The sequence below is a fragment of the Arthrobotrys flagrans genome (assembly GCF_004000055.1).
Source record: "Arthrobotrys flagrans strain CBS H-5679 chromosome Unknown unitig_1, whole genome shotgun sequence".
Lineage (NCBI taxonomy): Eukaryota > Fungi > Ascomycota > Orbiliomycetes > Orbiliales > Orbiliaceae > Arthrobotrys > Arthrobotrys flagrans.
Window position 1 is genome coordinate 5,635,816 of NW_027137556.1, and position 18,397 is coordinate 5,654,212.

The window sequence follows — 18,397 nt, forward strand, 5'->3', positions numbered from 1 at the left end:
CCTTTGGCCAGGCGGCCGATCTGCCGTGAAGGGTAATTGTCCGGTTTCGGAGAGCCCATCCGGGGTAAACCCTCGGTTGGAGTTAAAACGCACGGGTTCGGATAGCTACAGCTTCCCGAAGGAGGACAAAGATCCGTCTCGGGTGAAGATTTTACGGTAACCAGGATTCGATTCCCAAGAGGCTTGCGATCTTTTGGAGTCTAAAAATGCCAGGGACCCATGGATCGTGATGGTGTTCCAAATCTCGAATTTGTAGAAATATTGTGGGGCTGCCCTAGATACAACGACCCAAATCACCTCAAGCCTCGGGTCTCCGGGAGCTTTGAAGACTGTTAAGATCCATAGGATGGCTTTTAAAGAGACGGGGGTTCATTGGGAAGGAAGCGATGTGTAGTATTTTAAGCGGCGGTAGACGTTTCGTGTTCGATCGTATGGAGGACAAAGTTGAAGGTGAATACATCCGAAAATACGATAATCGAGAACAAAAGCAACCGGGCTATCTACGGACCCACCAAAGTCGTCGAGTGATCCCTCGGACGAAGAAGGAGAGGAAGAAGAAGATGAAAGAGAAAATTTAAAAGAAGGATACCCGCCCGCCGGAGAAAGCTGCACCTGGCGACGCAGGAATAAATATATATCCCCAATCTACCCTCTATTTAAAAGAAAACGAGTCTATAGACGTCAATGGCTTCGCAAAAGTCTCGCCCGCTACATCTTAGCCAAATGTATCCCCCCCAGCACCACCGCCCTAATCAACTGATTAGCGATCGCGGTCTTCGGCGGCAACCTCAACGCCCCTTCTCTGTACCCCTCCGGCGCCCCTTCGTAAAGTCCACTGGTAAACCCCAACGCCTCCCTAACTTCATCAAACCCGAACCATTTCGCTCCTTCCAATTCAGGATCATTACCCAAATAGATCTCTTCTTTCCCGGGTAATGCCTCTCCGATGGCTCCGATCATCAGGCTTGCGGGGAAAGGCCACGGTTGCGAGGAGTGGATCACTACGCGACCGACGGTGACGCCGGATTCTTCCCACACTTCTCGGCGGACGGCTTCTTCGATCGATTCGCCGGGTTCGAGGAAGCCGGCGAGGGTTGAGTACCAGCTAGGTAGATATCAATTTTGTTCCTTTGGGATCGTTCATTCGAGAGGAGGGACTTACTACTTGGGCCACTTCTTCTGCCTGCCCAACAGGATTTCGGTCCCATCGGAACTGATAACAGCCATAATCACCGTCGGATCCGTCCGCGGGAACTACCAAAATATCATATCAGAGTAAAGTCCAAAAAAAAAAAATTTGAAAACAAGGAGAATACGGCGTACGTTAATATTATGCACCCCCTCCCGGCTGGGACATTTCCTTGTCTCCACGCCCCCATCCTTCGGCGGACAAGCCCTCTTGGTCCCCGCGTTAACGCTCAAAGTCTTCTGCCCACAGCCGGCACAGAACGGGGCCGTAACGTTCCAATTCGTCAGAGTCCTAGCCGAGGCGTAAATCGCCGCATGTTGATTTCCCAAATTCAAATCCTTCCTTGCGGTTTTGAATTCACAAGTCGGATAATTTTCTTTTATTGTCTTTAATAAATCATTCGCGGTTGATGAATAACTCGTATGCGGATACGGTGTCACGTCGAGTGAAAAGTATGCTTGACCGGTGTATCTACCGTCTGGAGTTGCGATCGCATGTTCCGAGGGGGCGGATTCGTCGATGCCGAGGAAGATTAGAACGGGGCGGTCGATGGTGCTGGTGAAGGTTTCCAGGGTTTCTTGTTCGGTGAGGGAGTAGGGATTCGAGACCAGGGAGGATACATCGTCGTAGGATACGAATGCGAGGGTGGAAGGGGTGGATGCCAGAGGGTCGAGGTTGTTGAGGAGGAGGAAACGGGTGGATGGGTGTCGAAGGGCAGCGGAGAGGTAGGAGTGGTTCGTGCGAAGGAAGGCCAGGCGGTTGAGGGGTGAGCCGGAGTAGTAGTTCTGTTGTATCGAATATTAATATCCGTGAAGTCGGAGATACCGACGGGGATAGTGTTGAGGGTGTGGTATTTTTGCGCACTTGCCTCGACGCCTTCGCCAAACTTCCTGGTCAGGAACCCTTCGTCAGCCATGTTCCCGTGAGTACCCGTACCGCTATCGAAAAAATAAATAAAAATCCGAGATGTTTTAGTGCGGTATGCTATTGGCAATTGCGTAAACGATAGGAGAATAAGAAAAGGGGATGACGCAGGGTTTTCAGTACCTGCGGTACGGTGCATGAGATCTCAGCCAGAGCTAACCGGCCGAACCGCGGCTCGAGTCGACGCCGTTGCTTATAAACCACTTCTACGCCGCTGTCCGTAATCATAAACCCACCGACCATGAGATAACCCCATCACCCGGCCGCAGGGCTCATCTGCCTCGAAATTATTTCATATCCGTCAATGTCATCCATCCTCGCGAGACGGCTCCTGAGCCGCAGCGCCCGTGGTCGCCTCCCGGTCCTATCGATGCACCGCCACTCCTTCCACGGCACCCCCCACCACCCCCTCCAAATCCGCAACCCCCAAACCGACTCCTCCGGCAACCCCCTCACGATCTCCATAACCCCCGCGGCCTCGACCCGCCTCTCCCAGATCCTCAGCAAAGAACCCTCCCCGGCAACCTCGGCCCTCCGAGTCCTCGTCGAATCCGGCGGATGTCATGGGTTTCAATATACGATGTCATTGACCGATGAGATAGATCCGGAGGAGGATACGATTTTTGAAGAGGAAAGCACGGGTGCCAAGGTGGTGATGGATTTACCGAGTTTGGAACTGTTGAATGGGAGCAAAGTGGACTACGAGAATGCGTTGATCGGAAGTCAGTTTAAGATTGTGGATAACCCGGCGGCGACCAGCAGTTGCGGTTGCGGGACGAGTTTTGATGTCAAGTTTTGATGGGACTTCTTTGGCCACGGGAAGAAGGGTTCGGGCCGTCATTGCAATACATTATCGTTGCATTCACGGGGGAAGCGTATGAGGACTCTTATCGAAAAGTGGTACTCTCGAAGATACCAAGGAGGATACGGCCACCGACTGCCGTTCGGTGTGCGATCGAAAGCTGCACGAGTGGCATCGCACTACATCAGGAACCGATGTACATACACACACACACACTAAGAAATATAAAGGAAGAAATGACATCTCCACCGGTATAATAATTATCCAAGAAGAACAGGTACAGTCCGAATCAATGTGTAAACGCCTTCGAATGCAATGCCCTTGACCAAAAAGAAAAACGTTTAACCTCAATTTGAACCCGAGCCTGTATCTATAATCCCAGGATATCCTTCCACAATCCGTCCGCTTTTACAAAGTCATGGTGTATGATCGTCACCAGCCATAATTTATTCTTAAGTTCGCCGAGTAGTTTTGAGGTCGCCGAGGATAGAGGGTATATCCTCTGCCACTCGCTCCAGATGTCGAACGCCTCGTCCTGTAACAACTATCAGCTCTCATGCTTCGACCGAGGGGATGATGGAGACGTACCCTCCACGCGCGGAACGAAACTTCTTCGATTATCGTCGGTGTGACGATTTCCTTACCCGGGAATGCACCCCAAGTGACGGCGTTCAACGATGAATCCGAAGCCATGTTGGTTTGAAAGTCGCCCTGTCGCATATCAGCCTTCGTCCTTCGCCGCCCGTCGGCAAGGGTAACAATCTTACCGCCTTGTTGCCCGCATAAAACGACACATCCTCTTTACCCTCGGCCTCCAGCTTCTTCCTCAACCCCGTCCACTCGTCGTCCGGAATGAAGAACTCCACGAAGGCCTTCTGGAACACGAACCCGTTCTTCGGACCCCATCCGAACGTTGGGTGGTCGCTCTTAGCGCTGTTCACCGCCGGCTGACTGGCAACCGTCCACCAACCCCTCGCGTTCATCTTCACCAATTCTTCCGTGATCAGGAACGATTCGGGGTTCAGGCTGTCCTCGCTCCACGGCATGGCCTCCAATTCACCCTTTGCGTTCTTGACGAACAAGTCCGAGATATCTTTCGTAGATGTGGGCTTCCCCCACAGCCTGAGCGCCTCGGTTGGAGTACGATGCAGGGAGACGCCGTATCCGTCTATTTCGCCGAAAGCTGGAAAAATACGGTCTAAATATCAGTAACGTATGAGGGTTTAGACAGAATAAAGAAAATATGATGACTAACCGGGTGACCTTGCATCTCCCCAGCGGCCGTTGGGGAAGTCATCCCACGTGGCTTCGCGGCCGAGCGAACCTTCACCTTCGGAGATCGCGAGATTACCTTCCTGGCTACCCGGGTCGAGGATCTTGGGGACGCCGGCTTCTCCGGCTTCGGCTTGGAGTTCGCTTCTGGCCGAGGAGACGGCATCGACGATGACACGGTTGTGCGGGTCCGAGATGATGGAACTCGTCCTACGGCTCCTCCTTGGGATGGCGGCACCGCTCCCGTTTACCGTCAACAATCCGGGTCCTTCGTCTTCCTCATCTTCCACGGCAACTTCATTCGAGGTTGGTATTTCGGGTATCAGGCTGCACCTCTCCACGATGAAAGCCACCGCCTTCTCCAAGTTCAGCGTATAGAAGTGAAACCCTCGCGGCAAACCACCACCGGTCTCCGTGGAATTCCTAATCTTATCGATCATCTCCGTAAGAATCCGAATGCCATGCTCCTTCACCATTTCGTCGTCCGCTTTGACGGATTCGATCCTGGTCGATACACCATCCGGAACCTTCACGCTACACAGTTTCGTCGTCCGTTTGAATATCTGGTAAGATTGCACCGGCATCAAACCCGGTATTATCGGAATATCCTTGAACACACCGCTTTCATCGGTCCTCAACACCTTCTCGAAGGAAATGTACGCCTCGACATCGTAGAAGAATTGGGTCATGATGAAATCCGCACCGGCAGCCGTCTTTTCTCTCAAATACGGTAAATCCCTGGAAGTGTCTTGCGCAACAGGGTATGCGCTTTCCGCATAACCCTCCGGATACGCAGCCACCCCTATGGCAAAGTAATCTCCGTACTGTTTTCGAATGTACTTGACCAGATCGACGGCATAGACGAATTCGTTATCACCGCCGCCGTTACGGACTTGTTCGGTCGCATCGAGATACTCGTGATGTCGGGGTTCATCGCCACGGAGGGCCAGGATGTTACGGATACCCATGAGTTTTGCATTTTCGAGAGCGTCGTCAAGGACGGATTTTGACATGTTCGTGCAGGTCAGGTGGAGGACGGTGGTCAGGCCGAGGGATTGGCAGAGGGAGGCGAGTTCGAGGGATTTCGTGGCCGTGGAGCCGCCGGCGCCCCATGTTACGTTGACAAAGAGGGGACGGAGGCCCTTGGCCATACGGTCGAGGCGGGCATGGAGGTTTTGCAGGCCCTATCGGGGTCAAGATTCAGCCGGGTACCCGGGTAGCAGCGGTAGCAATGCAAAGAGAGAGTGGGGAATGACATACCGCTGGAGTTTTCGGAGGGAAGAATTCGAGGGAAAAATAAGTGGCATCTTTGGGAAGAGCCTTGATTTTATCCGTGACCTTCTCCTGCATGGTTGATGTTTGAAGGTTGGAGGTTTTGGAGATCCGGAGGGGGGATGTTTGATATGTTGGGGAAAGACCGACGGAACAGGCAACAAGACAGGACCTTTCCGGACGGCACCACCTGGTTCTTAAATACTTATCTCGGCGATTAAAACTGCTTACGACTCGAGCGTAACAAGTAGGGATCAAAGGTTCCGAGCAATGGACGAGAACTGCCCGATAACCAAGGTAAAACTTAACGTTGCGGCCTGCAACCGTACGGGATCTGTGGGGTTGGAAGTGGGATAACGGAGCTATATAGAATACTGCGACTTCGAGCTAACTAGCGAGCTGCTGCGGTGCACTTCATGTGATATGCTGCAGCTGCAGAACTACCTAAACAAAGAGTGGATATGGAAAAGTACCGAAGGTATCGACTTCTAGAAATATCGGACTGATTGGACGAAAAGAAGGAAACTGCGGGTTGGATTGGTTGGAAATGGCGAATTTATACTGGCTGGGGACGCCGGTACCGGTAGGCCCTCTCGGTCAGTCAATTCACTCGGGCGGCCGCACTGTGGGGTATTTTTCACCCTTCCACCGTAGGTACGTGTGAGATGTATGTACATGCGCAGCAATCAGATGTCTACGATCTGATACAGATAGACCTGAAGATAAGATAATCTAATATATATTAGCAGAGGTTCATGCAGGGTGAAGTATTCTGCGCATTATGTAAGACGAGAGCAGCTGGATCAAAATCAGAAACTTTAGGCTGTGTCGACGTCAGGTTCAACCACGCGCCCTTTCAACCAGGCCAGGCTGAATCGGTTTACCATAACGAATAGCGCTTTTCATCAGATAATACTCAACTGCTCTCTCCGTAGCTTGCAGCCTAGGGACGGTGGGGGAAAGTTAAAGGCGGGCTCACCTTCTGTATATAAATTTTCTAAGATAATATAAAAAAAAAGATTGACAGCGACTCCATACAAAACGGACTCACGAGGCGGTATATATATAAATATGGAATACGCTCGAATTGAAAAAAACAGATTGTCATCATGATAGGTATAAAAAATGAAATGTCCCGTCACTTCAGGTCGTCACCAGTTTCATGGCGTCTGCGGATATTACACCGCGACGCTCGAAGCAACGGTTTTAAGGAGGGTTTCTACAGTTATAATTCATCTCGACACCAATTGATATAAAAACATCGGAATCGCCAGCCGGTGGGAGCAGTGTTTTCGTGAAGAAATCCGGGCAGGCGATGATTTGAGTAGTTTGGGTGTCTTGAAGTTGTAAAAGAGAAGAAAGGAAGATCGAGAATGGAAGCGAAAGTTTTTTAATTTATACCTTGGCTGCGTTCGTACCCCCGTACCGATACCGTTAACCGCAATGTCCGCTACAACGACCGGAGAGATCGATCGTGCGATACGAGCACCTTCTGTGAGTAGAAATAGAACAGCTTTATTCTGTTTATTTCGATAATATTGATGTAACGGATGATGGCCGTTTGAGAAGGTTCCTTTCGAGGTGCAGCGGAACAACAACACCGACAACACTTTTCCTTCCGTTCGGTCTGTTCTTCTTCCTGTTCTTCTTTCTCCTTCTCTTCCCCATCAACACCATCAACCACCATCACCGCCACCGCCATCAACATCGCCATCCACCTCAATCAAAACTTCACCAACTTCAACATCGATATTCTTCTGAATTGCTCTTTCTATTCCTCTCTATCGTTCGGTGCCACTGTACATTTATACTCATCCACTCACCTTTAATCATAATCCTGCTTCCCTGGTCCGTCGCTATATAAAAAAAAAACCTTGCTGTCGCCTTTTGTAGTGGACACTCACTAGCTTTTCCCTCCATTCCCCCGCAAAATACTAATTCGCATCATCAGATCACATACTTGCATCTCCCGCATCGTCCGACTATCGATATCGCCTCTCGCCGGAGCTCCCCCGGTCTTCTCTCCCTCCCATCCGTCTGGGTAGGTCCCTCCTGTGCCACTTGACGCTCGCTGCATGCACAGTGCCTGCCGACTGTTGCCCATCACACCGATAGCTACTTTCCTCCTCCTCCTCTCCCTTTGGAACATCCCGACCGACCGGGGCTCCCCCTTCTGCCACACGAACCCTTCTAGAAGGAAAAAAAAATCACCTCTCGACCTAGCTCTTCCATCCATACTAACTCCCCGCCATCGCCGAAAACATCTTTATCCCCCAACCGGACCCGATATCATACAATTACACAACCCCTTCGTCCTTCTTTCGTTATCTCTCTCCCTTTCTCTCAAGCAATTCATAGATCGAGCGTGTTATTCCTATTCGCTTCCTCCCCCTCCTTCTCGTCTCTGTAAACCCTTCCTCCGAGATATACCCGAACTTCCTTTTGATACGTCGACCTGCGTACTCTTTTTGTTTTGCCCATCCCGTTGTGGATCTTCACTCTGGATATCCTACTTTGAAAACAAACCACTTGTCTCCAGCAGTTTTTGCAAACTGGAACTAAGATCGGTTCACGATTCTTGCTACGAGTTTCCTTGGATACAAATTTAATTTCCCACGTCCTTTTATCTATCTGTTCTTTTTTTCTTTCCTGTTCTCAAGCATTCATCAGGGGTTTGTCCGGGTTTCTGTCTGTTTTCGCACTCGCCTACCGTTAAAAAGCTTTCGATATTTTTATTCCCTGCTAACCTGAGCCAATGAGTTCTACACTATGGAACCGTCGACCAACGTAAGTTATCCTATTCCCCATTTTGACAGAAAATTCCCAAAAACTAACTTGCTGTTCGTCTCGCAGCCCCGGAAAGCTTTCTCTACCATTATCTAATACCGACGGTAGCGGCGAAAATAACGGTCCGCAGTCCGCCCGAGGGTTTGGCTCGGGGAGAGGGAGGGGAGGGGCCGCCAGCAGGGATGGTAACGCCCGCCTCGACCCGCTCAGTGCCGTGGGTCCGTTGAGCGCTGGCGGCTCCTTCAACACCCTCGCATCCCCGAGTACCGCTTTCAGCCTGGGCTCCGGAGCCTTCGCATCCTTCGGTTCTTCCATAAAAACCCCCACCAAGCCACCTACCGGTGATCCGATAGCTTCGGCCGGTGCCCCAAAGGAAACCCAAGGACCCACTCCTGCAGCTTCCACGGCTGTGACTCCTGGTGTCAACGGCCCCACGTTTGCATCCGCTGCCGCTGCCGCAACCCAGAAGAAGGCTCCTGTCGAAATTACCAGGTCACCCTTGCGCCACACCTGGGTCGTCTGGTATCGAGCTCCCGGCACCAAATTCCAAGACTACGAGAAGTCGACCCAGAAGATCGCTGCTTTCTCCACCGTCGAGGAGTTTTGGATGATCTATTCTCACCTCCGTAAGCCTCGAAGCCTCCCTCACGTTTCCGACTACCACCTTTTCAAACAAGGCATCAGACCCGTCTGGGAGGATAACGAGAATCGCAAGGGCGGCAAGTGGATCATTCGCCTCAAGAAGGGTGTGAGCACTCGATACTGGGAGGATCTTGTTCTGGCGATCATTGGTGATCAATTCGGGGATGTCGGTGACGATGTTTGCGGTGCCGTTCTCAGCATCCGCAACGCGGAGGACGTTCTGAGCGTTTGGACCAGAACCGATACCGCCGTCACCCTCAAGATTCGGTACGTATTTTCAAAGGCTACCGTTTTTCTCGCCGGTGGCTCTTCACGATCGCTAATATATAACGTGCAGCGAAACCATCAAGCGTGTCCTCAACTACCCCCCGGAGACGGTCATCTTGTTCAAGACTCACGACGAATCAATCGCCAACGAGCGCAACCAAAACCAAGGACAGAGCCAGAATCAGAACCACGGTCAAGTGCAACGACACCAAGGCCAGTACAACAAGCAGGACCGCCAACAAAACAAGCAGCACTACAACAATCATCACCACAACAACAACAACCAACAGCAGAACCAGCAAACGGACAAGCGTGATTAGAGATCCGCTTCTTCAGTCAAGCCTGGTAGCCGCTCGTAAGCAGGTCCGACCGCAGGTTCCTTCGATCGTTTTCTCGAAGCCACGTCATCGTTACGAATCTCCTTTCGAATGCCCTCCCGACACTAGAATCCATATCGAGTTTTTCCACGGTAGAGGAACCGAAACAATTGGATCGCCGATCGCCCGACAGTTTCCACCCTTTTCTGCCTTTCTTTCCTGTCTATATCCATTGCTTGTCCTTTTTTCCCTGGCTTTTGAAGCGATTTCCCCCGGATTATCTTATATTTACGAACTCTTTTTTTTTCTTCCTTTATTTTTCAGGTTCAATATCCTGGGTCTCATGCCTTTGAAAACGCACCGCTGCGTTTTCTTTTATTTTTTATTTTTCATGGCTTGTGTATTATAGTCGCTCTTCATACAAAAATCGGAGTTACTGATCTTTGTTCGTTTCCTTTCCGTTCTTCCCAGCAAGCCCCCTTTTCTTACACTTTTTACGGTTCGCTTTTCCCTTTCATGTTTTCTCTTCCAACGCAGTGTTTGCTTTTGCTCGCAAATCGAGAAGGGGGGAACATTCCTTCTTGAAAAAGAAGGTTCATCTGGTGCTCGAAGATCAGGAGGAAGCTTCTGTTCCGTACGTTCACCTTTTTTTTTTGGGGGGGGGGGTGGATTCGGGTCACGGAGACGGGATCGAAAGAGACTTTCGAGGATATAGAGATTAAAACAAAGATGGCACGGAGGTGGTGGTTTTTCTTTACTTGTCGGCTCGTTCCATTTCGCGGCGTACTATATTCGAGTTACGGATCGTGCGTTACTGGAGGGCTCGGAAGAAATGCAACGGGGGTGTATCTAATATTAAAACCAGCCAACGAAAGGAAGACGGGAACGTCTTCTGTTACTACTCATGCATAACCCCGGAGGTTTCTATAACCTCGACGTACCTGCCTACCATCCATAACTAGTATATAACTCCCGTGACCTCTAAACTCTAAATGCCATCGATCGGTGCGTCTATTCGATACTCCGAACCTCCCCGTTCCCTTCCTTCACCCTCCTCAACCCCTCCGATACACCCTTCCAGACCTCCTCCGCCACCTCCTCCACCGTCCCACCGGCGTCAACAACCCACCAATCTTCCCTATCATTACTCCCCTCCCCCCTCAACTCCTCAAACAACCCTCTGACCTTCTCCTGCAACTCCCTCTTCTCATACCTTTCATCACCGAACCCCGCTCTCCTCTCCGCATCCTCCCGACCGATATTCAAAAATATGATAATATCCGGTCTCGGCAGTCCTATATCCGGGGATTTACACCAGGATATCGAGAGGGGGTTGGGGTTTTGGATGGGAACCGGGGGTTTCGCGGCCGAGAAGACGATACCGGAGTAGACGTACCTGTCGAGGAGGAGGGTTGTGCCCGAGCGGAGGGTGGAGAGGAGGGAATCCCGGGCTTCCCAGCGGTTCGCGGAGAAGAGGAGGTGGATCGCCCGGTCGTCCAGGTCCGAGGTGGAGGTCAGGTAGGAGTCTATCATCGCGCCGATGGGGGTCGTCCTGTCTGTTCGTATCATTCGTGTTAAAAGAAGGTAAGGTTGTGAGGGTTGAAGGTTATTGCATACCGGGGAACTTTTGGAGTTTGGCGGGGATGCCCTCCGAGAGGAGACGTTTGAGGAGGAGGTCGCATTGGGTGGATTTTCCGGCGCGGTCGAGGCCTTCGATTGCTATCAGGGCGCCCCGGGGGGTCGTCATCTTTTCTTTTATTCGGCGAGGGTGAGGGGTGTTTGGGAACGTTTGTAGACGGTCATGTGATTTGGCGTTTTTCAATGGGCTCGAACGCAAGGGTTTTTACTGGTGTATTTGAATACTTTATGTGGAGAAGTACAAGATTCGATGTCAACGACCCGGTTGTAAGTTACGATTAGGTAAATCCGACAAAGTGACTTCTTTTCTTACTCCCCTTCACATCCCTCGTCCGCAGGGCCACATCGTCATCCGGCTCGCGGTCAGTCGGATACAGATCATCGTCATCCGAATGGACGAAATATTCATCAATATAATCCCCACAATCACACTCGGACTCCCCGTCGTATACAGGCTCGTGGTCACAGTAATCCCATATCCTGCTTCCGATGTACTCTCTGGCCTCCTTCTCCTCCTCGTACGTCCTGAGCGTCTCCCCCAGATCTTCTATTCTGTCCGTGTCTTTGAATCGGAAGTAGACGTCCGATGCCGGTTTGAACTCGAAGTCCCGGGGATTGGAGCGTTTGACGGAGATTTGGTCCGGAGATAGTATTTTCGGATTATGTTTCTTGAAGGTGTTGGTTATGTGCGATACCCTCCTATCCTTCGGATGCCACCCGGATTCGATGGTGAACCGTAGCTTCTCCAGAGATCCCGTAAGCCCCGCGAGGACCGAGTAGTCTTCGGACCCGAAATTGCAATTGGCAATTTCGAGCTGTTTGATCGAAGATTTCTTCCCGGCTGCGAATTCGGAAAGCGGTTTATACTCGTTTCCCGTCTTGTTGGGCTCGAACGCTGCGGCTCCGTAGAACGAGGCGGTCTCGAGGTTGGGGAGTGACAAGATTTTGACGATATGCTCGGCCGGCCAGCCTGCGCATTTCCTCCGTTTGGGGAATCTGGGACCGTGTCGGAAGTGTTTTATATTCGACAGGCCGGGGAGACGGTTGGCGGTGGGTAGGTTCAAGGCCGAATAAAACCACAAAATATCCTTTCTGTAAGAAGACCCCCATCTGCTATCAAAGTAAACACGTTTGTCATCCTCGTTATGCCGGACTTTATAATTCAATCCCGTAAAACTCCTATCGCAGGCTTTAAAGATTCGAACAGCAGTATCGACCCAGTCGGTGCCGTATATCATACACGGTGAGATACCCCCCAAATCCAAGGATTCCAAGTTTGGAGTCAAACATAGCAAAAAAGGTAACAAAGCTTCGGAATTAAACCCATCTTCGATAACGGGGTACAGAAACTCCGTATTATATTTTTTACAGATGGATTCGATCTGTTTTAATTCTTGGGATTTCCATAGCCACTGCGGGGTCCAGGATTTCGGTTTGTGAGGGTTTCGACGGTGCCATGTTACTATTAGACGGCGTATGCGATTGCCGACCCTGGGGTTTGCGAGGATGCAGGTGATTAGCTTGTAGGGAGATTGGGAACGGTGGTCGATGTGGAAGGTGTATTTGGTTTTGCGGTCGGCTGTGAAGTCGTAGAGGCCCCGGCAGGCGAGGGCGCAGTTGTGGATGTCGAGGGGGGTCAGGGTCGGGTCGGAGAGTATTTGGGCGAGGAGTTCGGCGGGGAGGTTTGTCAGCGAGGCCATTCCTTCGATGGATATTCGGTTTGTGAAATTTAAAGATGCACCATGCTCGGGTTCGGTAAGCTTTATAGTATTCTAGCATGGACTTTCGGTACTTGCGGGGCAGCGTATGTGAGTCAGCCGTCGGGCACTTTATCATATCTGACAATTCATAACAATAACCATTAATTGTCTGTAAATCTGGCCCGGTATTGCATTGCCAATTCTTTACAGGCTTCGGTACATTACGTAAAAACCGGGCTTGGATGCCCGACCTCAGTTGGTTATGGTGCTGTGGATTTTTCACACAAGAACCTCGATATTCTAGAGCCTTGCTTTCATCGCTCGTTTTCATCAGCAAAATATTCATCATCCTCCTCATCCTCCTCAACTCCATAAAACCAGTCAAAGTCATACCCGTCGGGACCACCACCGCCGGTCTGGTTTATTTCGCTCAGCAGAACCATATTCTCGGTACCACTGAACCTGAAATCGTCAAAGAACCCCCTAAAACTTCTGATGACCGATATCTTATCCCTGGCCAACGTATCCTTGCTATTTTCTTGAAAGAAATCGGTAATTATCTCAATCTTCTCCTCGGGTGGCATATCCCACGGTGTAAAATTCTCGTCCGATAAAATGCACACCACGCTTTCCAAACAACCACCCGTGAGAACCGCCACGGTTTCGAAATCGCTCCTATAAAACCTATAGTGAAATATCTCCAGCCTTTTGAGCTTATGCGCGGGTTTCGGGCCGTCGGAGATCGGTGTCCCCATCAAAGCGTTTATGTGAGAAAGCTTGAGAGTTTCCAACTTCGGAAGCTGGAGGATCGTCGAAATGTTTTTGTTAGGCCAGGCGTTAACGGATTTGGGCCTGTATCGAAGAGCATTGCTATTCGAACCTCCATGGGAGAATTCTTTGATGTTGGATAGTCCCGGTGGCCATGCTTCCGGGTTGAAGGCCGAATATATCCACGGGGTGCTGGAGATCGGTTCTTTAACTCGGCCTCTGGGGGAATATTTCGCTCCTCCGCTTTCGAACCAGTCCGCGAGGTTTGTTTCGTTGTCGTGTAGAGAGAGTCGGGTGCTATCGGGTGGTTGTAATCCCATGCAGTGGCTGTATATCCTGGTTGCATCGTGGATCGTATGACCGTATTCATCTGAAATCATGTCGTGACCCACATTTCCAACGTCCAACGATTCTAGGTTTGTGGTGAAGCAGAGTAACAGCGGAAGAAGAGACTCCGAGTTCAAACCGAGTTTGATAGCTGGGTATAACGATGTATTTAAATTCCGTCTTTTACAAATCTCCGAGATTTTGGATAATTCTTCTTCGGTCCAGTGCCATTTAAGGGTCCAAGTGGATTTATCCCGGCGGCATCGGCGATGCCATGCGAGTCGGAGGGTTTGGATCCGTTCACCGGGTGCGGGGTTGAGTAAAAGGCATCTGATGAGTCTCCAACCCGAATGGGAGGGATGGTCCACTCGGAAGGTGTAATCGATCTTGAAATCGGGTAAACTTGTGAGATCGTGGAATTTATGGCATGTCTGGGAGCAACGGGCGAGGTCGGTGGGGGTCAGATTGTCGTCTTTGAAGATTTGGAGGAGGATTTCGGGTGGGAAGGTGGTTATTGATGCCATGTTCGGTGGTGTGTCGGATGGTTAAGAGGGTCGAGAGGATTGGATTAGGGGAGGGTGCTTGGTTTATATCCTGCCGGCTAAGGCATAACGTAATGAGCTCCATTGCTCTGCAGCTGTGTCTGCACTTTGGGCCTTCTGGTGAGGTTGAGCCGTATGGCTGCGTCACAGTACCCCGGTTCGCGGGAACTTGAATTAGTTTAAAATCCGAGATACTTCTAAGCTGCGGCTTAAACATATATGTACAGTGATCAGGGGTGAGACTTTCCCCAACACAGCTGAGGAGATAAGTGAGGCTACGGTTAACTAAATGGAAAGGGTAGAAGGCGTGCGGGTTTATGATTATGTAGCCGTTCAGCTCTCATCTTCGACTTCACTTCATTTAGCCCGCATATCTCTCACTCTCACTCCTCATCATCCCCATCATCTTCAGCCTCACATTCCTCCATATCCTCCTCATATGCTTCACTATCTGAATAATCGCATCTAAATGTATAATTAATAGGCATCTCGTCCGGTCCAAGGTCTTCTTGTTCAAAGAATCGGGGATTGTACGTAGCGGTTATTCGATCCTTAGCTAGCGATCCGTTCGTTCGCAGGAATAAATCCGCAATTAGGTCCCCGTCAGGACCGCACCGAGCATGATTGAGGCTTGTTAGACTGCCTGTAAACTTGGCAAGTTCGTCGGCTTCGTCTTTATCGAAATCACAACAGATGAGTCCAAGGCTTTTGATGGATGATTTCTTGTCAGCGGGGAACCTGAGCTCCGTAAGGTCTTCGTTACTCCGATAGCCAGTTCCCACCTTTGGAGGACAGTCCTGGATGGCCAATTTTTCGAGCTGCGGAAGCAACATGACCTTTGAAAGGTACTTCCCTGGCCAGTGACCATCGTCTAAACCACCGCTGTGAGAGAAGTTTCTGAGGTTGGAAAGTCCTGGCAATGGGGTATCCCGGTTGAGAGTCGAGTAGAACCATGAGATACCCTAATCTATAGAACGCCAGCAACGATCAAAGTATGGCCATCCATCGTCAAACGCGTTTCTTGGTTCCCACAAATAATCGTGGCCTTCGCCGTATTCGTGTATCCGGATACCTTCGCGAGGGGTAGGGCTTGGGTACATCATAGACAGGACTGGCTCGCCATAGTCAAGGGACTCCAGCTTTGGAGTGAAACATAGCAAAAGAGGAACTAACGCCTCGGAGTTCCAGCCCTTGCGAATGTGTTCGGTCACATCGGATATACCCCATTTCTTGCAGATACAGGTGATTTCTTGTTGTTCCTCTTCGTTCCACTTCCATCGAAGGGCCCAAGTTTTGGGTTTGCAAGGCCGGCGTCGATGCCATGTGATGTTGACGCTCCGAAATCGTTCACCGACTTTTGGGTTTCGTATAAGATGTTGAAGATGTTGAAGAAGTTTCCATGTTGATTGGGATGGATGGTCTACCCTGAAGTTGTAACTAATCTTGCATTGTGATGCGATGCCGTTGAATAGCTGGCATGTTCGTGCGCAAGAGAAGAGGTCCGCAGTGGATATTTCCTCGTCGGAAAATATTTGAAGAAGAATTTCAGTTGGGAGAGAGCATATCGATGGCATTGCTGGAAATTCAATCGCAGATGAAGAGATCAATTGAGACGCCTCGATAATAGCACCTTAGGCTCTTCGAAATCTCGTACATGTCGCGTATATACCTGACCCAGAGGGTGATCGATAAGAGCTGAAGAGTCATAGATCTCTAAACACCCGTCTGCTCGTCCAACAACCAACGGAAATATCCAACAACTTCTTGTACAGATGCTAGCGGCTTACGCATCTGCATGACAGGGTCGCTGATGCTGCTGGGCTGATGCTCGAGGATCGGGTTCTGGAACCCGTGGGTGACAAATTATCGCCGACTGGGCTGCCGTTATCGCCGACTCCCAACGCAGATTTCGAGGTTGCAATTTTGATATTTCCTAGTTTCTTTCTTTCCGATTCCTTACTTTCCCCAGCTTTGTTATTCGCTCGTTACTTCGTCATCTTCTGAATTCCGGACCTTTTTGAGCTCTTTGACATAAGGGCCAGATAAAAGGAGAGCTTTGATTACAATGCCTCCGCCTCGTGGCTCCTCGATATTCCGGAATTTACAGTCTCGGTGTAGCAATCGACTCTTCTACGCCGCTGATAGCATACTTCCACCATGTACACGGCCGACACCTACGAGAACACCGGTCCACCCCGGCGCCTATAACAGGACCTTCGCCACCCGCACCCTCCGTCCCCTCCCATCTTCGATATATCTCAGACAATTCACTACCACTTCCTACCTATCACACGGACACCTTACCCCTCCGAAACCCGGCGAGGAACTCAAAGTTACGTTTGTTACGAAGGAAGGGAACGAGTTTACGTTTGAAGTTGCAGAGGGGGATAATCTGCTGGATATCGGACAGGCGCACGATTTGGAGATGGAGGGGGCTTGCGGAGGAAGTTGTGCGTGTAGTACTTGTCATGTTATTGTGGAGGACCAGGAGATGTATGATCTGTTGGAGGAGCCGGATGATGATGAGAATGACATGTTGGATTTGGCATTTGGGTTGACGGAGACGTAAGTCTTTTATTTCCATTAAACCTTTTCTTTAATTTTTTCGGAGATTGGAGGGGTGATTACTAATCGAGGCTCGGTGATAGGTCGAGGCTCGGGTGTCAGGTGAAGATGAAGAAGGACATTGATGGATTGAAAGTCAAGCTGCCGGCCATGACTAGGAATTTACAGGCAAGCGATTTCAAGTGATGGCATTTACACGCGAACGAAGGCATCGGGGCCAGCGGCCCAGGTATGGCCGAAGGCCGACCGTCTGTATCATATTATGTTTCCAAGGTAGAGTGCATATATTCATACGGTCTACCAAGCTAGGAGTTATCATCGGGGTATATATAAACGGCATTTCATCGCAAACCACTTTCGGGTAATGCGTATAGGACTTGTACCCATCTTCGCTCGGGTTATCGCTTCGTTATAGACTGTAAATGTAGCTCCGAGCCGAACTCCTTCATTTCTCCTTCGATTTCGAGATCATATCTAAGAAGCTTTCTTTCGAGATTTCGGTTACTGTGGTATTCGATTAGCATCGTCTCCGGTGGCTGCCATAAGAGTTTGGACATACCGTTCTTGTTTTTGGTATCGATACCGAGCGTTCCCTTGAGCTTGCCCTCTCTCCTCGCCTCTTCGCCCTTGACCTGTGCTGCTCTCACCGCGTTAAACAGTTTGATTACACCTCTCTGCGCAATCTTCCTCAGCACCTTCTCCTTCTCTAGTACGTTTTTGACCTCCTCGCCGGTAGCATCGTCTTTCGGGATGATGTCCTTGACTCTTCCCTTCTCCAAAGCTTCGCGCTTCTGCTGCGAGATAAGTCGCTTCGCTTTCGCCTCGAGCTTTTGGTCCGAGATTTCGTGGGCCGTTTTCTTGGAACGGATGAGGATGGGATCTTTACGGGCTTGTGTCGTTAAACGGGAGGAGAGGATTTTGGACATGGAGGTTGCGAAGGTGGTAGGGTCGTTTCGTTTTCTTTTTTTGGATTCGACGAGTTCGGCGGGGAATTCGTCGGTTTCTCCGTTGCCGCCTTCGTCATCGGAGAGGTCGTAGGAAGAGGAATCCGACTGGTTATTTGTATCGGAGACGTCACCATCGTTATCGTCTGAGAAGTCGGAGCCTTCATCTTCAGAATCTTCGTTCTTAGAGGTTTCCTCTTCGTCTTCTTCTTCGTCAGATGATGCTGGAGCTGGCCGTCGGTCTTTCTTTGTAGGTTTTGGTTTTGAGATGGAAGCCTTTAGGCTTGATTTTAAAGGGATTGACTTTGCCAGTTTTGCGCCAGAGGTAGCAGCGCCCTCGACCTTCCGCTTCTTGGTCGGTGGTATCGACATTTTTGTGGACGGTTGTGGATTGAAAATGTTGGATTTCGCAACGTAGTCTGAAATTTTTCGATGTTTCGT

At 50.3% G+C, this 18,397-nt stretch overlaps 10 protein-coding genes across 10 annotated transcripts; 3 read left to right on the forward strand and 7 right to left on the reverse strand.

Annotated features, from left to right (window-relative positions):
* Positions 1–708: 708 nt before the first annotated feature.
* On the reverse strand, positions 709–2,252 carry DFL_009660 (uncharacterized protein; the record flags this gene model as incomplete). Its single annotated transcript, XM_067639583.1, has 5 exons — positions 709–1,105; positions 1,163–1,254; positions 1,324–1,974; positions 2,058–2,173; positions 2,237–2,252. The coding sequence occupies 5 exons, from the start codon at positions 2,250–2,252 to the stop codon at positions 709–711; spliced, it is 1,272 nt and encodes a 423-aa protein (XP_067487357.1).
* Positions 2,253–2,417: 165 nt separating this feature from the next.
* Positions 2,418–2,912, forward strand: DFL_009661 (uncharacterized protein; the record flags this gene model as incomplete). The annotated part of the gene is made up of 1 exon (XM_067639584.1): positions 2,418–2,912. The coding sequence occupies one exon, from the start codon at positions 2,418–2,420 to the stop codon at positions 2,910–2,912; it is 495 nt and encodes a 164-aa protein (XP_067487358.1).
* Positions 2,913–3,285: 373 nt separating this feature from the next.
* Positions 3,286–5,537, reverse strand: DFL_009662 (uncharacterized protein; the record flags this gene model as incomplete). Its single annotated transcript, XM_067639585.1, has 5 exons — positions 3,286–3,450; positions 3,504–3,626; positions 3,683–4,098; positions 4,171–5,371; positions 5,448–5,537. 5 exons carry the CDS (start codon positions 5,535–5,537, stop codon positions 3,286–3,288), a joined length of 1,995 nt encoding a protein of 664 aa, XP_067487359.1.
* A 2,677-nt stretch (positions 5,538–8,214) lies between these two features.
* On the forward strand, positions 8,215–9,475 carry DFL_009663 (uncharacterized protein; the record flags this gene model as incomplete). The annotated part of the gene is made up of 3 exons (XM_067639586.1): positions 8,215–8,246; positions 8,313–9,155; positions 9,226–9,475. The coding sequence occupies 3 exons, from the start codon at positions 8,215–8,217 to the stop codon at positions 9,473–9,475; spliced, it is 1,125 nt and encodes a 374-aa protein (XP_067487360.1).
* Positions 9,476–10,269: 794 nt separating this feature from the next.
* DFL_009664 (uncharacterized protein) lies at positions 10,270–11,219 on the reverse strand (the record flags this gene model as incomplete). The annotated part of the gene is made up of 4 exons (XM_067639587.1): positions 10,270–10,321; positions 10,414–10,430; positions 10,502–11,028; positions 11,090–11,219. The coding sequence occupies 4 exons, from the start codon at positions 11,217–11,219 to the stop codon at positions 10,270–10,272; spliced, it is 726 nt and encodes a 241-aa protein (XP_067487361.1).
* Positions 11,220–11,388: 169 nt separating this feature from the next.
* DFL_009665 (uncharacterized protein) lies at positions 11,389–12,810 on the reverse strand (the record flags this gene model as incomplete). The annotated part of the gene is made up of 1 exon (XM_067639588.1): positions 11,389–12,810. The coding sequence occupies one exon, from the start codon at positions 12,808–12,810 to the stop codon at positions 11,389–11,391; it is 1,422 nt and encodes a 473-aa protein (XP_067487362.1).
* Positions 12,811–13,124: 314 nt separating this feature from the next.
* DFL_009666 (uncharacterized protein) lies at positions 13,125–14,429 on the reverse strand (the record flags this gene model as incomplete). Its single annotated transcript, XM_067639589.1, has 1 exon — positions 13,125–14,429. The coding sequence occupies one exon, from the start codon at positions 14,427–14,429 to the stop codon at positions 13,125–13,127; it is 1,305 nt and encodes a 434-aa protein (XP_067487363.1).
* A 401-nt stretch (positions 14,430–14,830) lies between these two features.
* On the reverse strand, positions 14,831–16,021 carry DFL_009667 (uncharacterized protein; the record flags this gene model as incomplete). Its single annotated transcript, XM_067639590.1, has 2 exons — positions 14,831–15,360; positions 15,520–16,021. 2 exons carry the CDS (start codon positions 16,019–16,021, stop codon positions 14,831–14,833), a joined length of 1,032 nt encoding a protein of 343 aa, XP_067487364.1.
* A 491-nt stretch (positions 16,022–16,512) lies between these two features.
* DFL_009668 (uncharacterized protein) lies at positions 16,513–17,198 on the forward strand (the record flags this gene model as incomplete). The annotated part of the gene is made up of 2 exons (XM_067639591.1): positions 16,513–17,012; positions 17,096–17,198. The coding sequence occupies 2 exons, from the start codon at positions 16,513–16,515 to the stop codon at positions 17,196–17,198; spliced, it is 603 nt and encodes a 200-aa protein (XP_067487365.1).
* Positions 17,199–17,457: 259 nt separating this feature from the next.
* DFL_009669 (uncharacterized protein) lies at positions 17,458–18,328 on the reverse strand (the record flags this gene model as incomplete). The annotated part of the gene is made up of 2 exons (XM_067639592.1): positions 17,458–17,516; positions 17,572–18,328. 2 exons carry the CDS (start codon positions 18,326–18,328, stop codon positions 17,458–17,460), a joined length of 816 nt encoding a protein of 271 aa, XP_067487366.1.
* Positions 18,329–18,397: the final 69 nt, after the last annotated feature.